Source organism: Macrosteles quadrilineatus, unplaced genomic scaffold, assembly GCF_028750875.1.
Source record: "Macrosteles quadrilineatus isolate MER2022 unplaced genomic scaffold, UCM_ALF_1.0 Scaffold_1__1_contigs__length_201487025, whole genome shotgun sequence".
In the NCBI taxonomy this organism is placed as follows: domain Eukaryota; kingdom Metazoa; phylum Arthropoda; class Insecta; order Hemiptera; family Cicadellidae; genus Macrosteles; species Macrosteles quadrilineatus.
The window spans coordinates 21,815,193-21,838,916 of NW_026542594.1; the positions used below are offsets into that span (position 1 = coordinate 21,815,193).

General features: G+C 31.7%; 1 protein-coding gene across 1 annotated transcript in view; it reads right to left on the reverse strand.

The window, feature by feature from the left end:
- The window catches only part of LOC128995115 (G-protein coupled receptor GRL101-like), a 119,057-nt gene that overhangs the window by 91,385 nt on the left and 3,948 nt on the right, over nucleotides 1–23,724 (reverse strand). The window contains exons 2-4 of the mRNA XM_054420021.1: nucleotides 6,057–6,142; nucleotides 1,896–2,033; nucleotides 635–739 (exon numbers count right to left, since the gene is read on the reverse strand). Of these exons, the coding sequence (XP_054275996.1) occupies nucleotides 635–739; nucleotides 1,896–2,033; nucleotides 6,057–6,142 (329 nt within the window). The remainder of the gene's footprint in view (nucleotides 1–634; nucleotides 740–1,895; nucleotides 2,034–6,056; nucleotides 6,143–23,724) is intronic.

Below are 23,724 nucleotides of genomic sequence, written 5' to 3' on the forward strand. Positions count from 1 at the left end.
AAGTTGCATACTTTTTATAGTCTTAAAAAAAGAGTTACAATTTTATATACTTAAATTAATAAATTTAATTAACTATGGAATACTTGTTTGTATTTCTTCTGTTGATGCATTTTACCTCTTTAATCCCTAAAGGTAACCAAAGACATCATCTTCAGTTAGACTTATTTGTATGTATTTTTACTGTAAATACTTTTGAATATTTAAGAAAATAAGGAGCTAAAGAATTAGGTATTTTGACTCTCATTATCATTTTGTTGTTTGCATGCCTTGTATGTGAACCTACAAATGCCAAAATCATTTCTACTGTCTGCTGTGATTTAACATTTTCTCAATATTGTTGAAAGAAATAAAAACAGAAAAGTTATAGTAAAATTCATTTTTGTAATAAAAAATATCAACATCGTTACATTTTAAACTTAAATTTAGTTATAAATAAGGCTTGGGTCTGAGTTTGAAATGATTTTATTGTTTCTAATTCACATAAATAGTATTTACTCCTAACTTCAAAACAATTAATTAACTGCGATCCAAAAGATTTATATAATCAAGGAATGGCAATTCAAAAAACTATGACAAAACTATCTCCACAGTATTTAGGTAGCCACAAATAGTAAGTATATTTCCAAACACTCACTACAGTCTAGCTCGTCTTCTTCATTATCACAGTCCGCATGACGGTCACATCTCTTGACGAGAGCAACACAGCTGTTCGAACATCTGAACTCGTTGTTGAGACAACCTAAACAACAACAAATCTTGCACTGGTTAGTTTTATTCCAGTACACCGATGTCCATGTTTTTCTCCTATTTTTGGTTAACGTTTACAGTGTGTTTGACCTCTAGTTAAAATACCAACGGACGAGCAATGGCTACTAAATAAGAAGATTTATTTGGCTTGGCTGGATTTGAAGTTAGTTACAAGAAAAATGGTAATAGCTATTTACCTTACAAGTGTAGTAAGAGCGTTTTTACATCACGCAGGTGAAGGTTGTGCAACGAGCGGAAGCGAGTTGCATAATTTACCTAAGTGATGTAAACACGCTCTTGCGTAACGTGTAACGTACAAGATTTTACCTGACCCGACAGTGTACAGGAGGTTACGAACAATATTAATCATTATCCATTTCACTTATCTTCTAACAGTAACGTTCATTTACAAACAAAAGCTAGGTTAGGAAAATTCTTCAAAACATAACAATAGAATTCAAGAGCACAGCTGATTTCTAGCGTTGAACGTCGTTGGCTCCATAGAGGTATATTTTTTAAATTAATCACTCAATGTTATTTAAATGGGTTTCATTACATCACCGAGTGAGTTTTTGATACTTTACATCATTCGAGAAGTAAGGAAGTTGTATACATCACGCTTGGGATAGGGAAGTTTAACATGGCGGGTTAGGTAAAAAATAAAACTCACTCTCCCGTATAGATACATACAATTTACATTGATAGCGGATCCATAAAGATCAATACCGTTAAAAGAGTGTTTAAAAAATACTTTTTTTTCAAATATGCTATAGATTATAGTGCATAGTAAAATTTAATATACCTTCAATGAAAACCTTTACGTGCGTCGTGCACCACTAGTCTCTTAAAATATACATATATTTTATTCAAGGGAATAATTTAGTAGTGAAATCTTCATTACTTTAAGCTTCTTAAAACGGTCTTTGAGTGTATCAGCTGTCTAATCCACCCAACCCTTTGAAAAGTAGATAACCGCAACCCTTTCAGAGTTGCCAATATTATATTAATGAGCTAAACCTTGTTTTTATCAGCACCCAAACTTTGATAAATTTCAGTATTTCGGTGATTAAGTACAAAAAAGTGGGACCTTTACCATCACCAAAACTGTAATAGTAGACAGGGCTATTTTTTACGTGTATTGTACTCACCGCATTGCTGAACTGCTTCATCTTGACCGCTAGGGCATTCTGGGATACCATTACACACTGAGGTGGGAGGCAGACATACAGACTCACACTGGAACACTTCTGCAGTGGTCTGGTTTGCCGAACACGACAGATGCTCGTCTGTAACACACGCAATCGGTACAGAACTTTGACAAAACCTAATTAGTTATGTTTATTATTTTGTAACATTAATTTCGATCCTGATGACCAGCGTTATGTGGATTGGTTTTGAGGATGTACTCGTGCTACTCTATGAATGTTGTATGAACAGTATCGAGTCGAGAGAACATAACTCTGTAGTAGATAGCAGTGCAATCATGCACAAGCATTGAGCAATTGGGTACGATAAACTTGATGTTACTCCACGAGAGGTAAATGCCAGAGGTTGAGTTAAAGAGAAACTACAACAGCATATGTTCATTTTATAAACTTCGTATGCATATAAAGTATAATAATAACAGTTTAAATATTTTAAGAGAACATTTCAGTTACTTTCTGTAATTTTGTAAGTAAAAAAAAATAGGTATTTAAGGGGATTTGGGATGTGAATGGCAGCTAAGAATAAAATGTGTTCGAATTCAATCAAAAGAAGTAGATTATTCTTGGGATATTGCAGTTTTTTATCTTTTTAAATTATTTAGTATCATTAAAAATATTCTTATATTTCGCTTGCTACGTCAATGAGGAAAGTCCTAATGCAGGTTTATATTATGCGGACTTTTTCTAAGAATTTGTGTTCAAGTATTCACTTGTCTTTTTGTTTTCTAATCTCAGGAATATCGGCAAAATGAAGGTTTTTATTTGCATTATGTGTATTAATTTATTCTATGTAGTTGTGGGACTTACATTACACGGAAATTTATTTTCTAACATAGATATTATTATAAAATTTACACAAAATCATTTTTTTATTTTTGGATGGTAAAAAATGTGTTTAGAGTGAATCGCAAAGGATCTGAATCTTGATACATTAACCGACCTCGTCCCTGAAGAGATTCAATGAGATCGCATCATCAAAGTAAAGATTTAGAAGAATTTATCTCTGTATACTAGAAAAAGTTACTTAAGCTAGTAAAGATTCATAAGGGAGTATGAAAACACAAATGAAAAATACGTAATAACTGGCATTAACTTGTTTACTTACTAGATAGATAATAAGTATTATCATAAAGCTAATTTTATTATTGATTACGTAGAAAATCTCTTAACTCATCTATTTGGTTGTATATTTTATTCCTAATAATAAATATAACCCTAATGTATAATAATAGTAGGCCATCAATATTTTACAGAACTTTTTTCGTTTTCCTGGGATGATTTTACAATGTTAGCAGTAAATATTTTATAGTTTTTAGCGGCCGAGAATATCTAAAGTCCTTCACATCTTGTGTCCAAGACGTAGGCAATACATCACTCTGTAACGACGATAGCTTGCCAAACATTGACTCACTCAAACTTCCATCCATCTATTACACCTATCCTTCAACGCAAGTTTAGAAAAAAAATACTGTCTAATTTTAATCGTAGCGTATAAAAACTGTTACTACTCAAAATCTGGAAAAATTTGTTCTTGTATGAACAATTTATTGAAGATACAGTGTGACTGTAACTATATTGTCTGTTGTGTGGTGCACCCTAAAAACAATATGAATACACACAAACAGACAGTTTTCATATCTGCGAAGAGGAACATGTCTAATATTGTAGAGCGCGAGACCTGTCTGTCTAGTCTAGTGTCTAGTGGTAGTCTCGCCGGGCTCAAATCCCGCCAATCAACGACCAATTTTATCTCAGTGATAATGCCAGAACTCTCTAGGCCTAGCTCAAAGTAACCAGTAAAATGGTCCATGATACATTAAAAGGTCGGTAGAGAGTTCAGGGATACCCTGTGTAACAATATTCATACCAAAACCCCTGGTAACACATTGATACACACAAGAACTGTCAGAAGAAGCTAATTAAACGAGAGTATAAAAGAGTTGATTCTTGAACAAATAAATAATAATAACGTAGTGTTTCCTGTATCAAGAGATACATTCATGAATCATGGCGGTTAACACCAAGGTGTTTAAATATTTGCGATCCATCAAAACGGCCTTCAATAGCTGTGCTAATGTTGACTAACTGTCAAATCTGTTTAGCCAAACGTTGTATTGCAGGGATTATAACCTGAAAAATTAGTTTTCATATTCCTTCCTTGTATTTCTAGGTTTAGAACACAATTTAATTAAATTAAGTTAAGTGCTCAATCCTAAATTAAATCAATGTATATTTCTACCAGAACTAACAGCTATTTCGTTGAAATACTGTAGATAGTTTATCTAGCCGAGTCATCTACGTTTTATTTTTTTTTATAAGATTTTTTAAAGATAAATTTAAAAGTAAACTTGTAAAGCTTACTAGTTGGAAAACATTACTTCTGGAAAGTAGTTTTCCCTACATATATCATTAATCTGTTAGTTTTTTTTGTGATGATTTTAATAGTAATGATTTTTCCTAATCTTGTTTATACTTGTGTGTATTATTACTAACTACTATTATTATTATTGTGTACTATTATTAACTGTATCAGGCTTAAAACTCACGAACAAATGCCAAACGCAAACGGAATGTACCCTTGTCACCAAGTTGGGTGGAAATCCTGTGTTATGGATGAACACGTGACAAAACAATGCAATACACTGTACACTCCCCTATCTGTAACGTGGAAGTATAATTAATTTATTTCGGAAAAATAACGAATTAATTTGAACACTGTCCGAAGATTTTGAACTGGTTGTAGATATTGTACCAGATTCAAGCAATTTGACATAAGCCACTGGTTACAGGTATTTTATTATTAACGTTAGGCTAATATTACTTTCAGTAACTGTTTTATGTGATTTATGAACAATTGGTACCATACAGAGTTTTTTCAATGTTAGAGTAGATTTTTAGCGAATTTCCCACATAGGGGATAAGCTATTACCGTAGTACTCATGGACCTAGACCCGGGACCGATTTACTTTTTCGTTTTGAGGTCCCTAGAGGCCAAAAACACCATCCGTTCAAATTCATATATATATATATATATATGTGTCCGTTAGCACGATAACTCGATCAAAAATGATCCGATTTTGATGAAACTTGGTATAAAAGTGTAAACCAAAATTTATTCGTACGAGTTCGCGAACCAGCATGATCAGACTATGAGAACGGGGGTTTATGGGATATTTTATGGGGTAAAAATAGGTTTCTCCTATTTTTGACCCTAAAAACACAAAATTTCACAATTTTTTTCCAAACCATTTTGTATAGCTTAAAAAACAAACAATTTAGTATATTGGAGCGTTATTGTGCGCCTAATAATTACGGAGGAAATTCCAAAAAAATTGTAAATTTAAAATTCCTATGTTATTCTTATGGAGAATAAGTCAACCGTTGTTGTTTGCTTGTTTATGAACACATTTTGATAGAATTTGGAAAATATATTCATTTCTTACTAAACTATTAACATTTTTACAACAAACCCCCTTTTTTACCCTTCCTGTTGCAGCAAACCTAAGTACTCGTTAAACTAATTCTATTTAAAAAGGGAATAAGTGTGATATTTTTAAAGAAGGTATTTAAGTGTAAATCCAATCAGGCTAAAGGAAATTCGCTTAGTCTTCAGGTTTGCTGCGGCGGGGATATTTACTTCTATTCTCATGTAAGAGCTAATTTCATAAAATCCATTTGGTCTAAATTTGATTTAGACTATATAATAAGTTAATGATATGTGACAACATCGGTTTAAGTTAATTATAAGTTATGGTTGAAACCAAGAACTAAGAGGGATCATTCGCATAAGGAAGGGGTATTTAACTCGAAAATATAAAAACTACAAAATAAGAGCAATGTTAAGCAACGGAAACGGAAATTTCTACAGACTGATATAATTTAACTACAACATTTAGCTAACACAAACATTAAATGATTAAAAAGCTAAATCTCAAGGTACTTGAACACTTATTCATTGTTTACATTGTTACATTGCTTCTTCCGCAATTATTGTTGTAGTATGTATTTTAGCCTTTGTAACAACATATAACATTTAAATAGTTTATATATCATACATTACTTTACACAGTACATTAAATATTGTAATTGATTTGTTTAATTTACCTAAAATGTAAGTTGTTGAGATGGATGTAATGACAGGAAGAACAAACACCACGACCCCAAGTACATGAAGCATAGCCATTGGAAACCTGAAACAAAAATCACTGATTCAAAACCAAAATGTTTAAACGGTACAACTAGGACTATCCCTATTGGTTTACAAAACCAAAGGCAAAGTTATCTTACATACATGTCTAATCCTAACCAGGACCAAAAACAAACGAAAGCAATTTCCAGTAAATTTCATTTAAAGTAAACAATAAATTTCGTTACACTTTAGAACTGCTACAAGCTTAAGGTATAATCATTCATGTTAGTGAGTCCGTAGATTAGATAGACAATGCCGTAGTTGTTGAAAAACCAGATGGTCATATAGAGTATGAAATAACGTTAAATTTACTATCAGAAAACGTTAAGTCATTACAACGAGTATGGAGCAGGTAGCCCCAAATTTGACACAAAAAAAGATGTTTTGATATAAAAGATGCGTTTATCACATCTCACTACTTGATGATGAGTGCAGTAAGATATATTCATTTAGTACAGTTTTTAGTACTGTACAAACCCTTTTTGGGTTGTCATGCTTACCAATGATATGCTGGGTCAAAGGCTCGTTCATTATTATTTTCAAAACACTCAAGTTTGACATCATTAATTGTCAACTTTAATGACCTTTTTATCGCAGGTGACGAAAAAATAAAATGAAGGAAAAAGAAGGAAAAAGAAGTAGAGCAAAACTATTTAATTGAAAGTTTAACATTAACAATTATCAGTAGGCCTACTGTGTTCCCCAAATGAAATATGTGGGATTTGTATTTTGCACTATATTGTATCAGGCTCCCTAATGTTCACTTAAGAATAGTTTCACGAAGTGAATCCGGAAGATTGTTGAGAGTTCCAAAAAGCTAATAGCTATTTACCTTACAAGTGTAGTAAGAGCGTTTTTACGTCATAAACTTACTATAGGGATACATAAATAGGGATACAGATGGAATAAGCTTAACCTTAGGAATCAAAATACGTGACCGTGGAAGCGAGTTACATAATTTACCTAAGTGATGTAAACACGCTCTTGCGTAACGTGACGTGCAAGATTTTACCTGACCCGACAATATACAGGAGGTCACGAACAATATTTTTCACTATCCATTTCACTCATCTTCTAATAGTAACGTTCATTTACAAACAAAAGCTAGGTTAAGAAAATTCTTCAAAACATAACAATAAAATTCTTCAAAACATAACAATAAAATTCAAGCGCACAGCTGATTTCTAGCGTTGAACGTCGTTGGCTCCATAGAGGTATATTTTTTTTAAGTTAAGCACTCAGTGTTATTTAAATGGGTTTCATTACCTCACCGAGTGAGTTTTTTTTTTCAACTTTACTTCACTTGAGAAGTAAAGAAGTTGTATACATCACGCTTGGTATAAGTTTAACATGGCGGGTTAGGTAAACCTATAAACATATGGGAGGGACGTTAAAGATCTATTTTTTTCATCATTGGTTACTGCAGCAAAAACAGCCTTTAATACATGTGTTGGTGGTCTAGGTAGTTCTTTTACTCCCTAGGGAGTCAATTGATTACATCGGCTGTAGCTTATTGTTGCATTGTTGCATATTCTTGTGAATAGTTCGACATATCAATAGTATAATGTACACAATTGTAAAAGACGAAATAATTGAATCACTTACTAAAAAGTTGAAGATGTTAAGAAGTTACCTTTTCATTGAAATTTTTGTTTTTAGCTCAGTTCGTTTGGACACGGGCCAAAAGTGTCTTTTAAACTCTCACTCATTTTCCGACCTCGATTTCGCCTCGATTGTAAAACTTGAGGTCTGGTTGAAAAGAGCTAGTTTATGCCCTGGTTATTAATTATATTATACTTTCGTAAATAGGTCAACTGCAAACCTTTATGATATAAATATATGTAATATGTTTGTTAGGAACATACCATTTAAAATAAGTTATACACTACCACTCCTTTAAATTCTTTACTAACAGAATATCTTTGAAAACTACATTTGTTGTATGGATGAAATTTTCGCTATCAACAAATTAATCGTCAGTTTCTGTTATGACTAGACATTTTAAAAGGAAATAGGGATACAGATGGAATAAGCTTAACCTTAGGAATCAAAATACGTGACCGTGGCTCGATCCTGTTAACACTTCACACTCAATGGTATTGGTATATAGCCCAGTGACCCTCATTCGTGTCCTATTTACGATACCTCTTCTATTGTTTAAGTTTCTCATCAGCATAACAAAGGTATCAAGTATCAGACCTATCCTGTGTCGTGGAAGACCAATTCCTTCAAAAAGGCTGTTAAGGAACTCTACAGGGAATTGAAAATTATCAGAACTGTCGTCAGAGTTGACGCTTAATACTGTACACCATTTCTTCACCTAGTACTTTTTTTAAAGTATTTCGTTGTTTATTTCAAAACTATATTCGTTCGGTGGATATAAAATAGCATAATAAGTTTTATCCAATATCATCTATATATTTAAAACGACATATGTTTTTTCTTGTGGAAACTATTTTGAGAGAACGGCTGGACATAGAAACTTGGTAGAGGTGTCTAAAGAAAGGTCTTGGCCTCGGGATGAGCCATCAAAGGAAAAGCAAGTTCAATTTACTTTGGGCTCTGTCATCAGCCTTTAAAATTCCCTTCCCATGTTAATCTTCTTGAGGAGAAAACGGGGTTTTTACAACTAATTTGAGAGAATGGCTGTCCGTAGAAGCTTGGTAGAGATGTCTAAGATCTTGGTTTGTAGATGGTCCAATGTCAAATACCCACAAAAAACCCCAATGTACAATCCAATGTATATGTTTGGGTATGTTGTATGTGTCCAATGTATAATTTCATGAATGATGTATTAAATTAGTTCAAAATGGTACTAACAATGTATTAAGTTAACTTGATAAGGAATATTTGACTGTTTCTTAGACAGTTCTTTGTTTCTTTGATGATATCTTCTACATTCAATGATTTTATAGCATAGTATTACTTAGTTGCATTTTTCCAGATTCTGTAAATTAGTTCTTACAATACGTGACCTTTGAAACACAATATAAATATTAACAGCTGTTTCATTAAAAAGTAGGTTAAAATTATCCATACGGTCATTATATAAACAAATCTAGGTAGTGAACTTTAAAGGCCATTGGGGCAGAGCCCCAAGGGAATTCACCTCATTTCTCTTTTGATTGCTCATTTACAGACCAAGACCTATCTTTGGACACATCTACCAAGCTTCTATGGACAGCCATTCTTTAAAATATAATTAATTTCCACAAAAACCCCGTTTTTCCCTCCCTAATAATAACACGGGGAGGGAACTTTTAAGGCCACTTGGGCAGAGCCCCAAGGGAATCTACCTCATTTTTTTACTGCTACCAAGTTTCTACGCCCAGCCGTTCTCTCAAAATAGTTTTAACAAAAAAAACATGTAGCGTATTAAATATACAGTATAGATTATATGTCCATACAATCATATAATATTTGTTAATAACACATGATTAAAATTATTATTGTTATTTTTTATTATTAGATGCTGTTTCATTTAGTTGAGAATGTCCCCATGGATGTTTTATTTCTTGAATGTCTAACATTATATAGACTAACATTTAGAATTACGCTTTGAATCATCTGCCCTCGTTATTATCACTTATTAGCTATTTGTGATTGGCAGATTTTGAACCAAGTCCCTGAGGATGAGTCCAGCGCTATAACCACTAGGCTAATCAAGTGACTGTGTTATTCAATTTAACTTCTTATTTTACAGTAGTTTTTAAAACTTCATAAACTATTCAAATTTAAAAATTTAAGTAAAATGAATGATTGTTACATTGTTACAATAAAATTTACTTGACCTTTCATGATGTTCTAGTCTACTTAGAAATTATCTTCCTTCTAAAAGCAGTCCCATACCATATTCTAAATGGCAGGTGTGGTTTTAACGTGTGTAGTAGTCGTAATAAATATATAGAATAATGTATTATATTTAAATCACACATGTTCATATATAAAAATAATAAAAGTATAAACCAAGGTTGTTTTGTATTATTATCTAATTGTAGGAATGTAATTTTCCAATAATTACACAATTAATAAATTTTAAGAAGAGTATTTTTTCGATAATGCGGTTTTAAAAATCACAATCAAAATAACATTAGTATTAGAAAAGGTACAAATACCTGCTATTAAGCAATCCAACATTGTTGTTAACACAACTAGTTTCGGTGCCTGTGTGGAACCATCATCAGGCTGTACAAGGATGGTTTTCTTTCTTCATACGAAGAGCGTCATACACAAACACGAACTCGAGACATTTATGGTAACTGATCAGTTAAGAAAACAAACTACGCTAACCCGGCGGGGTTTGAGTCCAGACTGCAGGAAGTCAGACCACACAGGCACCGAAACTTGTTGTGTAAACAGCAATGTTGGATTGCTTAGCAGGTATTTGCACCTTTTTTAACATAATTTGGCAATCCAGGGGCTAACACCTACGATGAAGATATCATTTTTATCATTTTTTTTTTTTATTAGCCTATTTGGATACAAGCAAGTAACTATACCAAAAAATAAGTAAGAATCCCTGACGAATGAAAACCGCGTTTTAATCAAATGTCAAAACCACAACAACGTCACCTTTACTTTGAAAGTGTGTATGTTGTGAGCCACAAATGTAAAACTGATTTCCTTTTTTTGACTGTGGGACCATTTCATTTGTGATGAACAAAGTTTGTATATTTTACAAAAAATTTCATAAGATTACAAACTCTTGGTCACTATTTTTCAATTAAGTTACTATTGCTCAAATGATAATAATTATAATTAATTAATGTAATTGACTTGTATTTGTATTACTACATTTATAGGCTTTTAGTTTCCCTTCAGTGTTTACACAACCATCGGTAATAGTCTTAATCAAATGTATGAGCATATTGCAAACAACTTCAAATTACAAATTTTAATATTTTATACATCAGAAAAGGATCATTTCAAAGTGAAGGATGCTTAACTGAAGCCGATTATTAAGAGAATGTTGAAATTATTAGCAGAATGTTAGGTATTCTGATCTGCTGTGTTGGTTTAAAAATATTTACCTTCTCGTATGACATATTTCAGCTATGATTTACAATACTAGTTTATTTTATCAATTATTGTCTTGATACAAATTCATTCGGAATAAATAGTCTCGCATATTCAACGATATAGAGTGATTTTTATTTACAAATATTGATAATGATTTTCGATCTGAAATATACTTTAAGCCTCGAAAAATAATTGTTTCTAAAAATTACAAATAATTTAAGTGTTGAATACAGCATGAATATTTGTAAAATACTACCTAAATATAATTGCTTAGATAGTATTTAATTTTTTTTTTGTTTTAAACAGTTATTAACTTTAAACGATAAACGAGTTTGATGCAAAAGAACTCTGGCACACCAAGCTATCCTGGTGAAATATAAGGATTGCTGACCGCTACGTGATGAGGATACATCCATCGTAGAGTGACTTTGCTGCAGCCCATATTGATGATGATGAAACTGACAAATCAAGTTTAATACATACCAGGTGCTCAAAAAAGAATAATTATATTTTACAATGTATCAGTTGCTCAATCTAACACAGTCCTTCCTCACCTTTAGGCCTCATTTTAAATTTCATAAATATCTTTCGGTGAGGATTTGTATCAAAACAATATTATCATACAGTTCTAAACAACCAGATTATCAGTTTCCATGTGGGTTTTCAATAAACAGGGCCTGATTTAGATCATGTTTATTTGTCAAAAGAAAAACAAAATGCAACCAATTTTGTGTCGATAATTCACATCGATCTTGTAGGTTAAACGTTTGTAACGTTTAAAGATATATGGGGCTTTTTATAGGATATCATTTTTATTCAGTCTAAAAAATGCGTAATGAGCGTGTAATAGGAACAATATAGACAAAGCTTTTAAGTACCTCTTACTACTTACCTTTATTATCTAAGTTTATTTTTTTTATTTAAAAAACGTACTCCTGAAGTGTGATAACTTTTTCACATTCTCTGCATTACATCTGCTGCACTGACAAGTGGGGCCTAGGGAAATATGCAGCGTTCCAATTACAGTTTTGGTTTATCAGAATCCCAGACTGGGACAAGGCGAGGACCAATCGAAGGGTAAATTTTTACTCGACCATGCTAAGGTTATTTCAGTTACTTCCATTAATAATTAATTAACGTTTTACAAATCATAAATTGGATATTAATGATTATTACTACCTATAAAAATGTATTGATAAACATAATTCTAACTGGGCTTTGAAAACCGAATCGGTTAAGCAGGGTTCCCTGCTCCCGACAATTCATTTCAATTATTTTGCAGATTTCAATTGCATCTGTATCAAAGTATAGAAGAGAATGATTGATCGTGTGCTGGATATTGAGTTTATTTGTTGCACTCAATCTAGTTCGTTTATTCATTTTATTTTATGATGAATATACGTTTTATATTCAATAAGACCTAGCCAAAGCGCTTGATTATTCAATTTGTTCATTATATCTACCTCATTATTTGTTTGTGTCTCACTCATACTTCTAAAGGCTTATTATTAATCAAAATCCTTTAAAGAAAAAGGACATAGACATTTCTGTGAGTCAGTCACAGACTGCTAGTGTCTGAAATTCAATTAGTTTGATTTGGGAAATGATTGTGTATTCTACAGAAATTAATAATTTAGATGAGTACAATCTGTCGGTGGCTCACATCTTCTACGACGATTGCGACAACATTAACATGGGGAAAAATGTCTAGTAATTTCAATAGTCAAAGGCTACATATTATTATTACATTGAACAAATCAAAACATAGTGCGAATATGTACGAATATGTGTTTCTATGTTTTGTGCCTGTCCCTCTCTGTTACGCAAATTTCTCAACTGTCCTTTCTGGTTTTTTTAAATTATCACTGCAGATTGTTCTCATTTTTTCTGTTATGTTTGGTTTGTTAATTTGCTTGTTTTGGTTAATGCAAAATTTTGTTTCTGTTTTTGCACCCAAATTCATTATTTACAATTTTCTTGAACTAAAGATTGTTGTTGTTAACTTCTTCCTGTTTGTTAACTTGTATTTATTGTCGCTATTTATTGTTATTTGTATATATTGTTCAATTATTGTTGTCAAATGCTATTGCTTGTTACTGATCTGAATTGTTTCACATTTTGCGTATGTTATTTTCTTTTAAATTGTATCATAATCTGAATCTTCTTATGTATTGGCGTCAGCCGTTGGAAAATAAATAAAATAAGATTAAAGCCAACTGGTACAAAAAGAACGAACAAATCATTCAAATATCAGCAAAACTTTTGATTTGCTGTTTCACTAGGAGAGTTTAAAAATATTCATGTTACAAAATGCTAGTAGACCCTTTTCTTTATAGTTGATCAGCTGATAACAGTGATGTAAAAAATGCTGTCAGCCGACTTTGTAAATGACACTGTGTGATTGGTGTGACAATAAATAAGCACTGGTTGATGGACATTTAGGATTGAAATAGTCCCTTTTGAGTTAGGTGGATGAAAATACGATTTTGAATTTACATACATTAGAACATATCATAATTAATAATTCTAAGATATCCATATCTTACTAATATTATAAATGTAAAAGTTTGTTTGTTTGTTTGTGTGTTTGAAGTTCAATCACGCATTAACTACTGGACGGATTGGGCTGAAATTTGGCATGATGATAGCTCACATTCCCCATTAACGTATAGGCATATTCTTATCTCAAAAATCCTTTCGGGCTCCGCCCCAGTGGCTCTGTAGTTCCCCATGTTAACCTTATGAGTTTTCATATTTTAAGGGAATTAAAGTATTTTGTCAGCTGTTTCAACTAAAAAAGTTGGTTCTATGATATGCAAAAGTATTAAAAAGTTATAAGATTTACCAACAGAATGCAGCACTATTATATTTTTCTTTGCATTTATGAAAACAGCTAATTTGAACTAAGCAGCAACAAAAAGCTGTGATACGCAATGAGAACTGTCAAAGTAGGATTGTTTACAGTTGTTTATGTTTTTAATTTCATGAACAATTTGTGATATTTTGCGAATTATTAATAAATAATTTTTCTTTATTGTTTAGATGAAATGGTAGAACATTATGGCTATGGTAGATGTGTAATACTATAGTATACCGTTAATTTAAAGAAGAAAATTTTATCAAACTGCATTGAAAATGCAAAGCTTGAGTATAAGTGCAATAAGCATTTTATACTTATATGCCAACCCCGGACGAAGAACAGGTACTCTGCTAGTATAATATATATAAATTTCATCAGGTTTATTTAACACAAAAAGGGTCAAATAAATGTAACATTAAGTAGTAGTTTATATGATCCAAGCCAAACATTTCATTTTATTTGTAACACTTCCATTTTCAAACGTAAAATAAAAATTAATATGCACACAATATATTTTTAACATCAAATATAAATTCCATTTGTCATTTAAACGAGTGATCTTATCTAAAAAATCTAAACCTACACTTGGACTGCTCCGCCATAAAAACGTAAAAACTTCTAGAGGAGTATATAAAACACAAAAAAGAATAAAATCAAACATTTAAAAACTTAAGTAAAACAAATTTATTTATTATTTTTAAGGTAGTAAAATGCTCGAACGAAATCTGCTTTACACATTATGAAATAAATATTATGAAAATAGTTTAAACGTCTTAATCTACAAACAGTTTAAGTTAAGTTTCACCGTTATTCAAATGTTTAGTAAAGCCAGTTTTCAAACCATGAAATTCGACGATCAAACACTTATGTCTTGTTTATTTTGCATGTAATATTACCTAATGCATACTTACTATTTGGTTAATACGTTGTAATAAATACTGTAAAATAATGTTTAATGTTATAACATGTTGTGTAATAGCCGCCCTCAATAGGATTCTGAGTATCGTGGCTCTCAAGTGGATACTGTAAGATTCTGTTATTTGGTATAACAATACAATATGGTTATTTTAATTGTGGAGTACATGTAACAGAACCAAAAGTATTTATGTATGCTACCAAAATCTAACTACATTAATCTATGATTAAAAATATACTGATTTTGTTTACCTTGTCAACTTTTTTTACCCCTTGCACAGACAATATGTTTATCCATTCATAAATTGCTCAAGAAATTATTAGTATTGGGCTACTACCTGTGTTTTTAATCATATCGCAAAAATAATACAAATCTGAAACAGTAGTATTTTTATCGTTGTTTCCGATTGTTACCGTTGTTTTGAACCTTTAGAATTGTTACTCTTCCCTACAATTTCGTTAAATGTTAATTATAAATATTATTATAAATGTCGTTTTAAGTTAAGGTAACAAGTCTCTCCAAACGTAAACTCTCGGTATTTGAAATCCCTGTTAAGTTAGGTAGTATGTTAGGTTAATAAGATGCCTGAAATAAAGGTATATTTCTCATTCTTTTCCATGTCTAAATCCATAAAAAAGATTCATTGATACATAGAAGTATAAAGTATAGGCTACCTACGTCATCCTGCTTGTTAACGTATTTTCCATCAATCTGATTTTATTATTAGCGAATTTACCATATAGGGAATAAGCTATTTAATTCATTGATACTCATCTATCGAAACATCAACGCAACAATCCGAACTCCAGAGCCACTGGGGCGGAGCCCTTTTAAGAATTTCGAAACGGGAAATAGTTTACGTCCGATTCGCATACCTACAGAATTTACACACCAAATTTCATAACAATCGGTGAAGTCGTTCCGGAGGAGTTTGCAGACAAACACTGTGACACGAGAATTTTATATATTAAATTAAATTGTTTTAGTAGCTTTAAGCATTCGCAAAAGATATTACGCCTAGTTTATCAACTTTACACCACATTAAAACATGAAATCTAAAGGGGAAAGTGCTTCTCTAACTAGGGTTGCTTTCAGAGAGGTGAAAGCCAGTTGAGCGGAACAAACGTGATTTGATATTTGTATCAGTAACTAAATGTAAAAAAGTCAATACTATAGATGTACTAATGCTGGTTTTATTGATTAAAATTATAATAATTCAAATTTGTTTTAAAACTACATCTTGTTATTCAGATACCTCTTCCAGAAGAGCATTATGGTAGTTTTGACCAGGAAAATATTACAGTAGTTGGAATCTGATATTAACACCCAAAAAGGGCATTAAAGTATAAAAAAGAGAAAAGAAATTTAACATTCAAATTCAACTGTAGCCTACAACAAAAACATTGGGCTTCATTTTTCACCCTTACAATCGGTTAAAGTATTTAAGTATAAAAAAAAACAGTAACTATTAAAAAAACGAGTATTGAAGTATAACATCAGGAGGGGAAATTTGGCATTTAAATTCAACTGTGCAACATAAACATTGGTCTTCATTTCAACCCTTGCAATCGGTTAAACTCAGCTTTCTTTGCTGGAAATAATTTATGATTGTTAATACCAAGTATTTTTGATTGAGGGTATGATTGTAATGTATACTGGAATGTAGGTCTTCTACCATTATTAGGACGATTTAGAGACAGCATTTTAATACAGTCCTTAATAATACCATTGGCCATTTGATACAGAAGATTTTGATGAAAAAGCTGGCTACAAATTTAACATGGGGATGGAATGTCTATAAGTTGTATTGATAGTCAAAGATAAAACATAGGCTTACGAAAAATGTAGGGCTATTTTAATGTAAGACTCAAATGTAAAACACCTTTAAAATACTAAAATGAACTGAATTATCAATCATGTATTTCAATGTGTAAAAACGTAAAAACTGCAAAAAGACTTACTTATTGAACAATAAAATAAGATAGCTGAAATTTAGGCCTAAACATAAGTAACATCAACCTTCAAACTTTAAGTAACATAAGTAAATAAGTAACATCGCATTCAGCTGATTTAAGTGAAAACAGAATAATAATAAGAAGGGAAGACATGCCATTATACAAAGTAGATAATATAATTAGAAATTAGTAGCCTACTTCTGGACAGGCCTAGACAATTATCCATACCGTGGTTAAAAGTGTAATTCTATAAGCCCAGGTAATTAATTAGTAACTTATTACGGTTGTAACTGGACGTATGTATAGTCCGTGGCTTGGCAATCAAATAACAGTATTTATAAAGGATAGGCTACTGTTATCAACATTTGAAATTACTGAATTGTTACCAAATTACTGTTTCACAAAATGCAGATTCCATTTTCAGCCGAGCCATTATAATGAGGATTTTCCGAACAATTATTAATATAACAGAATAGTATTTCATGATATACAACTTTTCACATATCATAAATTATATGTTAGTTTTGCTATGATCAAAGATCCAAATCCAAATGTTCTTTTCATTTGGTTTTTATGTAGTAATTTGCTAGAATCATTGACTTCATTTCAAGTCAATGCTAGAATACTGTAGATTGCTTGTTAAGACCATAATGCAAGCATTTTTGAAATCGTTTCCTCGTTTAACCAACTATTCCAAAAGATAAAAATTATATGGTGCAACACAAATAAACAACCCGATCACCTTCCTATAACCTACACTTTACCTTCCTAATCTAACCTTACTTCAAAACACTTATTGTAGTCACGAATACTCATAAACCCCGACCTACCTTCCCCACATGCCTAAATTAGATCAGTGTTCAATCTGCGTTTTATTAATAAGTGTAATAACAACTTACTACACCGTCGATGTAATTCAACATAATATAACCTGTGAGGTATTATCGGATTAAATATCGATTTCGATGCGGTTTGATATATCGCTTATTAAATCCTGATTTCTAACATTGGCTGTTTCTAATCAGCTGGCAGCACAAATAGGTTCCCAAGAAAGTAGTCACCGGTCCGTATCCCTCCTCTCCTTGTTTATGCTCCGCGCATTTAGAAAGTAGTTCCGTATATTTTCCGACTATTTTTTTCCGTATATTTTCTCAATTTTCAGTAAATTCCGCGCCTTAAAAAATGTTTTAACGCCATTTTCTTGTTTATTAAAATTATAGGAATGGTTTAAAAACGTTTAAAAGAAAAGTCTAGAAAGTTCAGAAATACCTTATGATTCTCTTGTTTACATTTTTATTGTAAACAAAAAAACTTTCATGGCTACTTTAGTCCCATAAGCCTAAATGTTAAATATTCGAAATTTTAACTTGGTTTTAAATTGCATTAGTATTATCTAATTGAAATTGGTTTGTTTAAAAACCATCTCACTATTAGTCTAAATAATTTTGTTAAGTTTGGCTGGAATGCTTTCATCCGTTATTGAGTGATGTTTCTCTATTTGTTGCATTGAAGTTGATCCCAAAGAGCTTCGCTCGCTTCGCTCGCTCCGCTCAATTAATATAAAATATATTAACTTTTTTATATCAAAAAAATTGGTGGTACAAGCATTATAATGTAAAATATAGAATATAAATGAATGTTTTAGGTTATTTTACAAGTATTACTTTCAACGAAACTCCATTTTATCAACTTATCAAAAACACGGTCTCTTTTAACCAGGATTTTGTTAAGCCTAGGAAGTTGTAAAAGCAGTTTTTATAGTTCTAGGCCTTATCTAAGCTGTCAATAACATTTAACCTATTCAAAGCCTCAAACGATAGCAATGAACCTAAATCGTATCCACTCCTTTGGGATCTTTTGCATTTTGCTAGATATAAAAAACAAAAACCACAAAGTTATCTGATGTCAGTTTAAATTATCAGCAGTGGGCCATGGCTCAGTATAGTTTATAGTTTTTACTGTAAACTTAATAAAAAGGGGGGAACCATAGTTTTAATTACAACTAATTTTGGCCTTTATTATTTATAATTCATTTAGTAGTACTTACGTTTACTGATACTGCTACCGGGAAGTCAATTTGGTATATTTTAGTCAAAAACTGTAAGGACAAAATAAACCAATTTGCTAAATGTGATCAACACATCTATATATAATCCAATGTATGTTTGTCCTTAATGGACTCCTTAACCGCTCAATAGATTGTAATGAAACTTTCAGGTATTATTAAGCAATATTCAAGGATAGTTTGTGTGAACACACTAACTACACACACTAACAGCACTATTATGTTTTCTTATTTATGACAAAAGCTAACTTGCAACCAAAAGGTGAGTGAGCGTAGCGAACGAACTTCAGCCTGGAAGTGAGTTAGCGTAGCAAACGAGCTATCCTGAGAGCAAGTGAGTGCAGCGAACGAGCACCAACCTAAAGGTGAGTGAGCGTAGCGAACGAACTTCAACCAGGACGTGATTGAGCCATGCGAACGAGCTCATCTTGAAAATGAACGAGCATTTGACATAAAACTACATTAGGACAGGACGACTTCTGTCGGGCCAGCTAGTATCTATATACAAGCAAACTACAGCGAATCTTATTCTTCATAGGTATGGCATGGCAATTATAAATTGAAATTTCTTACAATTATCTCCGTAACCATTACTTGTACAAGAACACATCCAGGTACGAGTTAGTAAGATTAAAATGAAGATAGTCATTTTCTTTCACTACTGGGAAAAGTGGAGATATTGATTTTCCGTTCAAATATTTAACTTAAAAATACGTTGCATTTTAAAGTTAAATATTCAAAGAACAATTATTATTGTTTTAAAACTGCTTGAGTCACCTGATCAGGTTACGTAATCAATGGTTTTAAAAATGAGCATTTTAAAATACAAATATAAAACTATTCAAATCGTGTAAATCTCATTCTTACTATTTAATATTTATACAAACATCCATAAACAAATAGTTAGTGCATGTTTATTTTAAAAACCGGGGACAGAGCCTAGATTTTCACAGACATTGGCAATATAATCTTACTTATTTCCATAATTAATGTCCGTAATCTTAAAATAATTAAACCTGCCACATGGTTTTGCGGATTATTACATTTTTTTCAGTTAGTTGTGTGATATTGGAAAATGAAATCAGTTCGACAGTTCTGCTTGTTTAGATTGATCTGTCATAGCAAAAGTATGTATACATTGTTGTTGTACATGAGTTTTCTCAATGCAGCCCCAGACCAATCAATATTTACTAAAATCTTCACTTTGAATACCTAAAGCCGCGTTTACACCAAAGTTGACAACCAGGTTTTCGACTAGTTTCGGAAACTTGTTGCTTTTTCTACAAAATTCAGCAACTTTTCTGTCGTCAACTAGTGGAGCAACAAGTTTCCCACTTAATTTTGGTTTCCCGCGGAGAGTCGGTAAGATCAAAGAAAGTTGACAACAAAAAGTTGAAGACTAGTTGCTACGCGCTTTGCGCAAGCAACTTGTTGAAAACTAGTGGAGAACTATTCCCCCTCCCATATTGTACACATATTGTAAATGTGTAATATTGAATTATTTTAATTATTATAATAGGGTAGATGTTAGCTATCTTTCTATTTAAATATCTTAATTATGCCTAATAACTCTGGATGTGTACAGAGCTACACACCACGCCCGTGGTCTGATTTTGATTAAAATTTGTATGTAGGTACTAATCCATAATATCTCCAGGTATTTTTGAATTTTTAGAAATTTTTATTTTTAATGGTGATTTTTCCAAAATACGGAAAATTTGATCTTGAAATGGCCGACGACATCCTTGACACACTGTACTTATTATTACGCGCCTATTCTTTGGCAACAAGTTTTCTACTAGTTGCTCTAAATTAGTGAGGAGCAACATTTAGTTGTAAACTTTTAGTTGTCAACTATTGGTTGTAAACTTTTGGTTGACAACTTTTGATTGTCAACTTTGGTGTAAAGAGGCAAAGCCCTCGAGTATCGGAGCGTAAATAGTGCTAAACGGATCCTTGGTATGCTAGCTACATTTATGTAAAATTTAGGTCCAGTCGGTTCAGTAGTTTTACGTTATTAAGTAACAAACATACAGTTGGACACAATTATATTATTATATAGCCTAAAAGTATATATTGAATGTGTGATTAATTTTTTCCTAACTAATACGAAAATGTAAGTGTTCTTCCTATGTAGGCTATTTATCAATTGAATTAAAACAATTATGCTTATTTTATGAACAACATCAATTTAATTTCAAGAAAAATTAATTATTATCTTTACGCAGTGAAAATTACTGTAACCTTTTTTGTAACTAAAACTGTCTGACATAAGGTTGAACTGAAGCAAAAGACTATGTGAAAAATTGACAGAAATGTAACGTTTAGTAGTACTTTAAAAATATAATATTCAATGAGGGTCTCCTGATTCCAACATGATTGCTTCTAAAGTACAGGGGGTCGGTACCGTTGAGAAGCCTCAGGTGGCTTTAATGGCGATTTCGTGTCGGCTTGTCAGATCTTGTAAAAACTTGATAGAGTCATCAGTCTTTGAGGAACTTGGAAAATTACTTGAAAAAATGTATTATCAATGTACTTAAGAAATAGAGTTTTAACAAAATTGTAGTGCTTAGCACCAAACATTAATATTAGTCGCCATAAAGTTAGTGGTCAGTGGTCACCTAATACTTGAGGTTACTCATACAACAATTAACATTGCGAAAACAATTAGCATTGCGAAATAACGACTTACAGTGTTCAAGGGAACACCATACACAACAGTACATGTTATGCTGGGCTCCAGACATTTGTATGGATCTCTTTTATCAACATGTTGGTAGAGCATTTTGAAATTCATTTCTAAAGTAGTTTTTGGTTAATCTGTCTTATTGTCTTACACAAACTAACTTATCCTGACAAATAATAATAGTAGTACAAAGGTTGATATTTAAATTGTTATTAATCACTAAGGATCAGTTTCTTACATTGTACTAAATAAGAATAACAAATATTAGTAATGTTTGCAAGCTTTAACAAGCATACAAGCATACGGGTGTCTGGGCAAATTATACTCCACTTGATATGTGTTTGTAATTATTACTGTGAATGATCATGACCCGTATTTTTAATTACTTTATATTAGTTTTAGTAAGTTGTAATAAAAGTGAAATTTTTATGACTAAAAAACGTTTCATGTGATTCTTATGAAACTAAAAACCTTCATGGTACTACTCTAAATAGATAATTTACAATTGTGTAGTAATTTAAAAACTGCCATAATTGTAGGTTTAAATTAGTGACAAAAAGTAAATCGTTGTATTATATAGCGATTTAAATTTAAGCTTTAAAAAATAAAAAAGTTAACATATTTTCCAAAGTTTTTTACAGGTTTAGATCGAGCTATACAATACCCCTACCCCGCCGCAGCAAACCTGCAGACTAACCGAATTTACATTTGCCTTTTTAGCGAATTTCCCATATAGGGAATAAGCTATTTTATTTAAATATTTTTTAATAACAAGAGGTCTAACAAGTACCTAGGTTTGCTGCTACAGAGAGGGTTATAAAGTGTGTGTGTGTGTGTGTTTTATTTATTTTTTTTTATTTTTTTTTTTTTTAAGAGGTTGGCGGCCTCTTTTAGTTTTTGTAATATATTAATAGATTGGTATAGCCTAAAGTCTATAATGCCAAGTTTCATCGAAAAATATCCATGAACAAGCAAACTAACCGTTTCTTATCCTCCATAAGAATAACATGGAAATTAAAAATGTTAAATGTAAAAATTACTAGGAATGCCGTATAAGGTCTGCCAATTGAGCGGAGTGAACAATGATATAAAACGTAATCTCGTTTCTAAGTACAAGTATTTATTATAAGAATAGATTACAACAAAACACCATACTCTCCCGACATGTTTAAGTGATAATATTTTAAGTCGTTAACTGATCCCGAAACATACTTCCTTTTTATACTGTAGAATGTGGATATACTATATTTATAATCCTTATGGACCAGCTAACAATAGTTAGCATGTCTTCTGGTAATGTTAAACACGTAGAGCAAATATCTCAAAGGTTGTTGACAAGCTTATGGGAGAAAGTATGTGTCAGACCGCTGATCCCGTTTATTTATTTGTTGAAAATTGCTAATTTAAGTTGTTTCTTTTAACTCCAATTTCGATAAGATCATGCTATTAATCATGCTATTAATCATGCTAAAGGTTTAACAAAAACCTTTAGTGAATTTAGTTGACATATACGTACCCAACCGTTCCCCCCATGAAATATACATCAAAACTGGGGCAAGATTTTACAGTAGGAAAAAAAGTCTCCTCGCACCATTCAAAGTCAATAATAGCCTTTAATAATAATTTTAGATACGGTAAACGTTTATTAGACAATTGATTACTTATTAGATTAAAATATATATATTATCTCCATGTTAAAGCTGTAGCCAGTTTTGTTGAAAGCCATCGACATATTGCTGGTGTAATTTGCAGATTTTTGTCCAATACACAAATTTTTTCATTACTTTAAACTGATGGAACGACTTATTTTGAGCTTTATGATCCATTAACTATATCAGCAACAAAGTAACGTAGGAAATAGAATTTTACAAATCACAGAACTATGTTCTTTTTTAATAAAACGATTACGACAGTTAGTCCATACATGTATAGACGGGATATCTACTTAAATAAATAAACCAGTGTAATAATAGACCTAAATGTACATAATATACTGACGGCGTATATTTACTTGTTTATAAACACATGCTGCGATATTATTTCGTCATTATAATTAATTGTACACCATTAATTCTAATGATA